The 10,439-nt window shown below is 64.9% G+C and overlaps 1 protein-coding gene across 1 annotated transcript in view; it reads right to left on the reverse strand.

The window, feature by feature from the left end:
- GPC1 (glypican 1) overlaps window positions 1-10,439 on the reverse strand; it is a 31,739-nt gene that overhangs the window by 2,278 nt on the left and 19,022 nt on the right. Inside the window, exons 2-8 of the mRNA XM_040638339.1 lie at window positions 5,214-5,372; window positions 3,244-3,635; window positions 2,322-2,487; window positions 1,013-1,143; window positions 807-926; window positions 580-713; window positions 55-230 (exon numbers count right to left, since the gene is read on the reverse strand). Coding sequence (XP_040494273.1) covers window positions 55-230; window positions 580-713; window positions 807-926; window positions 1,013-1,143; window positions 2,322-2,487; window positions 3,244-3,635; window positions 5,214-5,372 — 1,278 coding nt within the window. The remainder of the gene's footprint in view (window positions 1-54; window positions 231-579; window positions 714-806; window positions 927-1,012; window positions 1,144-2,321; window positions 2,488-3,243; window positions 3,636-5,213; window positions 5,373-10,439) is intronic.

A 10,439-nucleotide genomic window follows, 5' to 3' on the forward strand; every position in this document is an offset into this window, starting at 1 on the left:
CCCCCCCCCCCCCCGTCCCCCGCCGGCTCCCAGTCCCTGGGGCCCTGCCCGCACTGGCATCCTGGAAGTCCACATCATTGCCGCTGTAGGCGCCACGAAGCCGGTTGGTCATGACCTTCAGCTGCATGATCTGTTGGCGGACGGTCATGTCGGGCTTGGTGATGTCTACCTCCACCTCGGGGTTGTTGATCTGATTGGCCAGGCCATCGCCCATCACCTCCGGGAGGTACCTGGGGGCCGAGGACAGGCCCTGAGTCACCGCCTGCTCCCTGGAAAGGGGCGCTTCCCTGGCATGCCCTCCCATCCCCTCTCCTCCGGTCCAGGTGCTGGCAGGCCTGAGACCCCCTTGTGGCCTGTTGGGGACCACCAGGAGCCCACAGTGGTGGGGTGTGGAGGCACTGAGCATGGTATGTGCCTCTGGAAGCTGGCCCAGACCCTTGTCTGGGCTTCCCGTGTCCTACTGTGGGTCCGGCGTCGGGCATGGCCCTGCGCACATGGCACTTGGTGACACAGGCCAGACGAGGGACCCGGGTGAGGCCGCAAAGGTCGGCTGGTCTGTGGTCAGCCGGCAGCACCCACCTGCCTTTGGCCATGCCGTTCCAGCAGCGGTCATCACTGGCGCTGCTCATGGCCAACCTCTCGCTGCACAGCATGCTGGGGAGGCTGATCCAGAAGTCCTGGGCGTCTCGGAGCTGCGTCTTGGCCTCTGAGACCTGCAGGGCAGCAGTCAGGCCACAGGGCGCCCTGCTCGGTCTGCCCTCCCCTCCCCCGTCCACCCAGGCCCTGGCGGGCTGAGGGCCACTCACCAGCTTCTCCAGCGTGCCCGTGGAAGGCTTCTCCTGTAACACCAGCTTGCCCTGGTGCCGCTTCTCCTCGGGCCCAGAGCCCTGGGGGTTCACCTTGGGGTTTCCACAGCCCTGGATGACCTGGGGGAAGACCACAGGGGTCCTGGAGGGGCACAAGGCCATATCTGGGATGCCCCTCCATGCCTGCTGCACCTGCCCGCCCGTACCTTGGCCGTGAGCATGTCCTTGTTGTCCTGGAGGGCGTTGATGGCTTCTGCCAGCCACAAGTGCACGTTGCCAATGACGCTTTCTGCTCCCGAAGGGCCCCGGAACTTGTCGGTGATAAGCACCATGGAGTCTGGCACAAGTGTGAACACACACACAGGGCGTTTTGTAAATACGCATGCTAGCCACCTGACAACAACATGCTAGCTCACGCGCGTGCTCACACACGTGCATGCCGGCCCCAGGTGTCCGCTTGGGAACATGTTAGCGCTTACGTAGGCTGGCATGTGCATGTCAAACACGTGCACAGAAGCTTACACATGTGCTGGCATGTGCATGTGGCAAACACGTGCACGGAAGCTTACGTGTGTGCTGGCATGTGCATGTGTCAAACACGTGCACGGAAGCTTACAAGTGTGCTGTCATGTGCATGTGTCGAACACGTGCATGGAAGCTTACAGATGTGCTGTCATGTGCATGTGTCGAACACGTGCATGGAAGCTTACAGATGTGCTGTCATGTGCATGTGTCGAACACGTGCATGGAAGCTTATGTGTGTGCTGGCATGTGCATGTGTCGAACACGTGCATAGAAGCTTACACGTGTGCTGGCATGTGCATGTGTCGAACACGTGCATGGAAGCTTACGTGTGTGCTGGCATGTGCATGTGTCGAACACGTGCATAGAAGCTTACACGTGTGCTGGCATGTGCACATCAAACAAGTGCACAGAAGCTTACACATGTGCTGGCTGGCATGTGCATGTGTCAAACACATGTATGGAAGCTTACGCATATGCTGGCATGTTCATGTCAAACGTGCACGGAAGCGTACACGTGTGCTGGCACGAACTAACCTGGCCCACCACGTGCATACGCCAGTTGACACATGTGGGTTTGGATCACATCATAACACGCACACGTGAGCACATGTCAGCACCTATGTGTGTGGGCCTGCTATGCGCAGCACACACACACGCTGGCCAGCCCGCAGCAAGTTAGCAATGCATGTGCGCTGGCCCACATCCACGTTTGCTCACGCACGCGCTGGCCCACCCTAGGTCACAGGCACGTGCCTGTGGGGCGGGTGGGGCACTTGCTTTGGGGTAAGGAGGAGGAGCCATGACCCACAGGGCTGCATGCCAGGCAACAGTCTGAGTCACACTCTGCTCAGAATGCCCTCCCTGGCCCTTGACCCCAGGACAACCCCCCTTCCAGGGCCACAACCAGGCCCTCCAGAGGACGGGCCCGGCTTTGTCCCCACTCCCACAGGCCCCTGGCTGCTCTGGCGTGCAGTGGCAGTGACGGCTCACCCAGAAGGTTCCTCCACTCGGCGTCGAGGTCGGCCTGATTGGCCAGGCAACCCTTGAGCACGTTGCGGCAGTAGTCAGGGCAGGGCCGGGCGCCGGGGACCCCCAGGCAGTGTGCGCAGTATGCCAGCTTCATGACGGCCCTCGTGCACTCCGGGCCCAGGGGCACCTGGGGAGGCAAGGCAGCCTGAGCCCCGCCTTGCAGCTGGGTGTGCCCAGCCCCCCAAGGAGCCCTGGGCTGGAGGGCTCTGGACAGAAGTTAGGAGGCTGCAGTTCTGCCCCACTTTGCCTGACCCCAGACCTTCTTGGGGACCCTGTCTCATCTCAGATGGTCAAGCAGGCTCCCAGTGGGAAGACACTCATCCTCGGTGCTGCCGTCCCAGCACGCGACTCCCTGGAACAGCACTGACTCCCTGGAACAGCGCTGTGACTAAGCCTCACGGGGAAGTGGGAGTACGCCTGCCCTGCATGCAGATGACGCGACCGGGGCTCCGCTGGGAGGAGGACTTGCTAAGAACCCCAGCTGGAGGGGGAGGTGGCTCACGCCCGGGGCTGTGTGGGTCTGACTCCGGCTGCCTCTTGGGGGAGGTACCCTGCTGGCCCCCAAGGCCTCAGGCCCCAGCCTGCTCTGGCCTCAGAGCAATGTTACCCCCTTGGCTTGCGTCCACCCGACCCCTGCAGCTGGCTCAGCATCTAGCCCCACGACCTTTTCCCTTCCTGTCCTGCTTGGGACTCAGCCTGACGAGGATGGGACTGGACGGCTGCCCACATGAGAGCTCAGTCCTGGGACATGCCGTCTGCACGACGGGGCTGGGGGTGGGCAGCAGCCCAGGGTCATGGAGACGGCCAGAAGGCCCCAGGGCATAGAGGGCAGGGCTGGGAGGTGGGGGGGGGGGTTCCTGCGAGCCCGAGCCACGGTGCGCACCTGAGCCACCTTCCGGACCACGTCACCAGCCACGCCCAGGCCCTGCACAAAGGCGCGCGCCGCCACGAAGGCGCGGGTGGCACGCAGACGCAGCTCCCGCGGGGCCTCGCCGAAGGGCCGCAGCGCGTCGGCCTGCTTGCCCAGGCAGTCCAGGTAGTCGTCGGGGAGCAGCAGCTGTGGGTGCAGCTGCCTGAAGAGCCGCTCCAGCAGGCGGGCCCAGAACTCGGCCAGCGTCTCCTCCAGGTGCAGGTTGGCGCCCCGGTAGTACAGGCGCAGCTCCGCGTACAGGTCCCGGAAGGCGCTGGCGCTCTGCGCGTACAGCTCGCCGACGGCGCTGGGGAAGGCGTCCTGCAGCGCCCGCTCCGACTCATTCAGCAGGTGCTGGAAGTGATCTGGGCCGGGGAGGTAGGTGTGAGGCCTCCCGGGGCCTCTGGTCCTCCTGCCCACCCCCCACACTGTGGCAGCCGAGCAGGATGGGGCTCTGCCCGGGACCCCTGAGGCTCTGGGAGAATCAGAGGCCAGGCTGCAGAGCCTGGAGGGGCCCTGGGTCCCCAGGACTCTCAAGACCACCCCCCGCCATGGCTCTAGGTGTGAAAGCCTGGGTGGGGGACCCCTCCTGGGTCTCAGGGCCTCCAACTGGGACTCCAGTTGACATTTCTGGGCTGGGGACAGACGCAGGGTGCTTCAGTGACCTCCTGGGATCCCCTGTAAGGTGGGCAGGGGGATCCTCTGAGCTGGGGGTGCAGGGTTGGGACCCTCCTCCTTGCTGCCCGTTCCTCCCTGCATCGCCCCCTACCCCCCATGTGTCTGGTCCTCCTCTTTCTCTTAGATGCCCTCCCTCCGGTTCCAGAAGCCTTAGCTCTTATCATGCCCCCCGGAAGCTGCCTGCTTGAGGGCCCGGGGAGGATCTCCTATAGGCTCTGGGATGTGCCCAGGGACCCAGACAGGCCTGTTGAAGCCCTCCAGGGGGGCAGGGCCTGAACACGTGTGGCAGACCTCCGTGGTTTTGGGGAAATGCCCCTGCACCCTATGTGCCAAGAACAGGGTCCCCAAAGAGCACCCACCCCCTCTGGCAGGGAGATTGCAGTCTGTAACTACACAGCCCCTCCTCTCAGGCTCGTCCCCCAGAGCGATGGCCACCCTCCCTGCACAGGCCCCAGGACCCTGGGCAGCCAGGGGTTTTCAGGCTCCCTTACATCTCCTCCCTGCCCCCTGGCCCTCTGCCAAGGCCTTAGGCTGTCAGGCTGGCTCCCAAGCTGGGTGACTCCTGGCCAGGCTGTGGAATGGTGAGCAGCAGTCCAGGGGCTGAGATCATGGGCCTTAAGGCCCTTTGGAGCTGCCTGTCGGCTGCGGACACACACTCGCCCTCTTCTCTCAGCTCAAGCTCTGACAGAGCACCTTCTCCCTCCAGTTAGACTTCAGGTCACTTCCTGGGGCCCCACCCCAGCGCCCACACCATTCCCAAGGTGACCACCGTGGGCATCAGCGTGCCAGCCAGCTCTATGATGTCCAGGGCACTCGCTCTCTGCCCAGCCCTGGTGTGAGACCTGGCGAGAGTCAGGGAATGAGAGGCATGCCCAGCAGCTGCCCTGAAGACACGAAGGCCACACCCGGGGCCCCAGAGGCCTCCTGCCCCCACAGCAGGACAGCCCCAGCCTCAGTCCCCTGCCCTGGCCAGGGCAAGGCCTGTCCCTGTCTGCCGGTGACAAGGAGGCACCTCGAGAGCAAGAGGGTCCCCTCTGAGAGGCTGACAGAGGGATGGGCCCGATCTCCCCAAACGTGCGCATGGACTGCTGTGCACACCGCAGGGCAGACAAGGGCGCCTGCAGACAGCTCCCGGGCTCCCGGCCGCCAGCTTGGGCCCTGCGTGCAGGCAGCCTTCTGCTCCCGCCTTGCCAGGAGAGGTGCCCTCGCGCCCAGCTCCCCTGGTGTCAGTGTCCTGGGGGCCCCAAGCCTGGGGGCCCGCTCACCATCGAAGCTCTGCAGCTGGGCGGCGAGCGTGGTCTGCAGGGCACGGCTGCTGTCCAGGAGGGCGGTCTCCAGCTCGGCCCGGCTGCGGTTGGCCAGCTTCTCCTCCATCTCGCTGGTACAGCAGGTGTAGCCCTGGGGGCAGATCCGCAGGTGCTCTCCTGTGGGAGAGGGGCTGGCGTGAGGGAGAGGAGGTGCCCAGAGGCTTGGGGGGGGGCCTGGGCCCTGGGCAGACCCTGGGAGGGGGCACGGCTCCGGCGAGAGCCTGGGTAGGTGGTGCAGGCCCCAGCACAGGACACAGGAGTAGGGCTGCCTCTGCAGGCCAGCCTCCAGGCACTCTGGGGCAAAGCCAGCGGGGGTGGGCATAAAGCAGGGGTGCAGAAGGCTGAGTCCCAGGGCAGGGCTGTCTGATAGCATCCCCACCTAGCTCCTCCCAACTCCTCGGCCCCATCCCCCCCCTCCCCACCACCATGCAGGTGAGGAGGGCCATCCCAGGGGTCCTCACGCAGCTCAGGACATCTGTGCCCCAGCACAGAACTGCCTCAGGGCCCCGTGTCTGTTCAGAGGGGTGGGCTGCCAGACTCAGGGTTCACCGGGGTAAGCTTGAGGCCTGCAGGGTGCCCCCTGCCTGGGCCCAGGCTGAGAATGGGGAGAGAGGAAAGGACCCCCCCCCCCACGAAGGGCAGGGCAGGACAACCAGAGCCTCCTCCCCACCAACCAGGCCAGAGAGGCAAGCTCCCAGTGAGGACCGCAGGCTTGGGTGTGGCTCCGGACCAGGGGGGGCCTGGTGAGGAGTGCCCTGCATGTGGGGGGCCTGGACACGCCTGTGTCCCTTCCACTGCATGCAGCCCTCCTCACCCCTCAGGCGCACAGCACCACACTAGCCACGCTTCCATCTTGGGGCCTGCGAGAGGTGCTCAGTCAGCACAGCCCTGAAGACACACCGCGGAGCCGCACAGGGACGGCTGAGGGCCGGAGAGGAAGCGCCTTTAAAAATGTGCCCGTGCCAGTTTTACAACTGCGGTTTTGAGGTGGGTGCTGTGACCCCATCTTACAGATGGGGAAACTGAGGCTTGCGGAGACTCGGTTTCCTGTCCAGTCTACGCTACGCCGGGAGGAGCCAAGCCGCTCAGTCAGGCTGCCTGCTTTCAGGCCCCCATACCCAAAACGCCACCTCACGGCCCTCCCCTCCCCACCCCTACCCCACTGCACCAGCCATATTTGCTGCCACCGAGCCGTGGAGGAGGCCGCGCCCCGAGTGGAGGCAGGGGTCTAACCCGGACAGGGGCTGTACGAAAGGGTCCCCCTGTGCACAGTTGTGGGGCGGAGTGGAGCAGCCTGGGCAGAGCTCTGGGGGTCCCGAGGCTGTCCCGAGGGCTGGGGCCTCCAAGCTGACCTGCAGAGGACGGTCAGCAGCCCCAGCAGAAGGCCTGGAGGGCACAGGCAGCCTCCAGTACAAGCCCGGGGTGGGGAGTGACAAAGACGTCGTTAGCCTGAGGCTGAATTAGCCCTAAAGAGCCTGTCGGAACCACCAGGTCAGACTGGGATGGAGCATCTTTATCTCCTGGGCGGACATGCACAACCCCGGGCTAGGTAATGGGACAGAGAAGCTGTGTGTGGGCTCTGTGCCCGTCCGGGTGACAGTGAGGGGCTGCGGCTGCAGTGGGAGAGGCCACAGGCCACTGCACACTGGGGTGGGGCTGGAGGAAGGGTGTCAGAGGTGCCTGGGGGAGCCCACTCCGACACGGCGGGTAAGGGAAGGTTTGGGAGGTCTCAGGTGGGGGGAGGGGGGCAGAGGCAAGAAGGCCAGCCCCTTCTTCCCCTTCCCACATGGGCCCTAAGCCGTCCTACTCCCCAGGGCCTCCGATGCCCTTAGCTCTCAGAAGCCTGCACCATGCAGGGGATGCTTGTCTGGGGGACCACCACCCTTCTCCCAGGGCCTGGAAGCGATGCTAGCATGCCTGTCTGAGGGGGGCTGTAGCCCCCACCTTGGGACAGGGCCGACCTCAGGGTAGACAGATTGGCGCTCAAGACCACTGGGGCCCATCTCTGGAATGGCCTCAGGTCTGTGGGTTCACTCCCTGGATGAATCAGGACTTTCAGGGCCTTGCGGGAGCCGGCTGGGGTCAAGGGTTGGAGCCTGGCTCCCCAGGACCTCACAGAGAGGAGGTACCCACCAACATTCCTGCGCCCCTTCTCGTAAGGGGGTAGGGTGGGCAGGGGCCTCCAGGCAGGAAGGGCTGGGCCTGAGAACACCTACCATCCCTCTCTCTCAGGGCCTTTACGGACTCTGACATGTGGCCCTGGACCCTTGCCAGCAGGAGGCAGGACCCCGGGCAGGATGAGGGTCCTCTCCATGGGGTCCCTGTGCACCCAACCAGGAGAAAGCTGAGTTCCCCGCCTCAACACGGGGCAGGCTCCCAGGGCGCTGGGGGGTGGGGGTGGGGAGGCGAACTGGGGGCATGCCAGCCTGGGGCTTCTGGGGGACACCCGGGGCTCTGCAGTGACGGGCACTCAGGCCAGGCTGGCTGAGTCAGCAGCGGGAGGGCACAGGCTGCCAAAGTGTCAGCCCTCCCTCCCGGACCCTCCGGTCCCCTGGTACAACAGACCCCCTCCCCGAACCTGCCAGTTCATGCGGACAGCAGAGAGGCCGGGTGGCGGGGCTGCGGACGGAACTTGGGGAGACACAGGGAACTCCCCCGTGGCGGGCTCTCAGTGGGCCCCTGGGCACTGTCAGCACGGCTACCACTCCTGCCCCAGCAGCCTCCCCGGAGCCTCCCCAGCCCTGCCTGGCCACCTCGTCCAGCCGCCCGGTGGCCGGCGCTGTTCCGGCTGCCCCAGCACAGCCCCCGTCCCTCCCTCCCTCCTTGGACACACGGGAGTGAAGACACGGAGCCAGAGCCCGGGCGCCGGCCTGAAGCCCCGGGCGGGCTGGGCCGAGGCGGCCCTGAGCCAGCGGCAGGGCAGACACAGTGGCCGGTCCAAGAGCAGCAGTCAGGACCCAGAGGCTTTGTGCTTCCTTCCTGCCCACCCTGGCCCAGCTCGGCCTGGGTCCGCACATCATCGGATGGCCCTGGACATCAGCCAGCTGGAGGTGGGTTCTGCAGGGCATCCCCTGCACCCCCTCCAAAAGCAAGCTTGCGCCTCCTGGTCTCCTGGTCAGAGCCAACTCGTGCCAGGGTGGGAGTCTGCCAGGAGCGAAAATGAGCTCCCTGCCCCTGGCAGTGTGCAAATCAGGCTGATGGAATTCTGTACTCTGTCATTTCAGACTCTCCGCCCCCAAGGCCCCACCTCTCCTCTCAGCTCAGTACCCACGGAGGAATGAAGACTAGCCCAGGAGGGAGGGAATGCACCCCTGGCACTGGGAGGTATTGGCGGGTCCCCTCTTCCCACTGACCCCTCCCCCACCTGGCCAGTGACCATCTCTCCTTTCCCCCTCTGTCGCTTTGCTGTTTTTGCAAAAGCTGGCCACATCCTTCCAGAACTCTCCCTTCCCTTAACCTGTGGGACACTTCTTCCCACGGATGACCCTAGGTTTTTTTGGGGGGAAGGGGAGGATGGTTCATTCCTCACCCCAGTCCCTGTGGCAGGGCTCCTCTAGGCCCGCCCCCAAATTCCCAGATGCCCCAATTCTGCTCCTCAGGTTAAAGTCCTGCACCCACTTCCCTAACCCCATCAGCAGCTGCTTCTCTTCCTGGGTGGCAGACCACGTGGCCATCTTCTTCCCTCCAGATTCAGACCTCCTGGGATCACCCCAGATCCCCGACTTCTCTTCACTAAGCCCCTACCATTCTGTGGCTCAGACACCTTTAAGGCTCACACCCTCCTGCCACCTGCTGAGTCGCTGCTCCCAGCTGTCCTGTCTTAGCAGCCTCCCAATAGCGTCCCCACCCAGCAGCCACCCTCGCCAGCACTGTCACCCCTATGCTTTAGCCCAAGACCCCCACCCCAACAGTGGTCACCATTTCCAAAGCTGGACACAGACCTCATGTGTCCAGGCCCAGACCGGCAGCCACCTGTGACTGGTGGCGCTAGAGCCCTCCCAAGGAGACTGCAGAGGGAAGATGGCGCCACGCCAAGCACATCTCTCCAGAAGCTTCTGCTGCTCACACAAGAGTCTGCTCAACCTGCCTTTAAAGCCACATCCCGGAGCCTCTGCACCGACTGACCCAGCCACGCCCAGAACACTAACTCGCTGTAGATGTTTAGCCTGCGCTGGCCCCTCGCACGGGGCTGGAACTCGGTCGTATGTACAGCTCCAGGCACCAACATGCACCAAGTGAGAGGCCCGGGTCTGGAAGAACAGGAAAGGGGGCCGCTTTCCCACCTCATCCCTTTATTCAGTTCGGGACCCTCCATCAGGCCTTGCTGGCAGACCGGGGGTGGGCAGATGTAGAAGGCTCTCCCCCCGCAACACTCTTCTCTGGACAACTGCCCCCTGCCCCCTCCTGCTCCCTGTCCAGCTCCAGTGGCCACAGGAGCCCCCTGGCATGTCCACCAGCCTGCTGGGGGTGGGAGGCACTGAGCAAACAGAGGAAGGTTCCCCAGGCACTGTCCACACCAGAGCTCCAGACCTTTCTCTCTCACCCCTTTCTCTGGAAGCGTCTGCCCCTGACTGGTCCCTGCCTGAGGGTCATACTCGATCATCCAGAAGGGCGGCCTCGGAACCACCTCACAGAGAACATTTCAACCACGATCTCCTACCCTCTCTTACTAACACATCACAGCACCCATAACCCCTCCTGCCTCTGACCCAACCTGCTTCCCCACACCTCACCGACCACCCAAAGATCCCACCACCATTTCAGGCAAATGACAGCGTCACCAAGGAGCCCTCTGCCACTGCCCGCCGCAGAGCCTCCACCGTGCACTGGGACCCAAAGCCGAGTGGCACCGCTGCGGGCACCTCCTCCCTCGGTGGGTGGGAGGGGTCCGCCCCCCAGGCCTGTGAGGGGCCGAGTCGCAGGCGCGGAACAAAGGCTGGGCGCCGGTGCCCTCGCCAGTCGCTGTGGGCCAGGATGGAGCCCCGCGCGCCCTAAGGCGGGAGCCAGACACAGCTAGCGCGCCGTCTGGAGGTGCGGCGCGGCTCCTGGCCCGGCGGGACGGGGCGCTGGTGCAGTGGGCGCGGCGGGCGCCCAGGGGGTGCGGGGGCTGCGGCTGGCAGGCGGGGAGGCAGAGAGCAGGGGGGCCACGCGGGGGGGGGGTGCTGCGGCAGGCGGGGGGGGGGG

The sequence above is a fragment of the Ursus maritimus genome, unplaced genomic scaffold (genome assembly GCF_017311325.1).
Source record: "Ursus maritimus isolate PB19 unplaced genomic scaffold, ASM1731132v1 scaffold_1, whole genome shotgun sequence".
Classification (NCBI taxonomy): domain Eukaryota; kingdom Metazoa; phylum Chordata; class Mammalia; order Carnivora; family Ursidae; genus Ursus; species Ursus maritimus.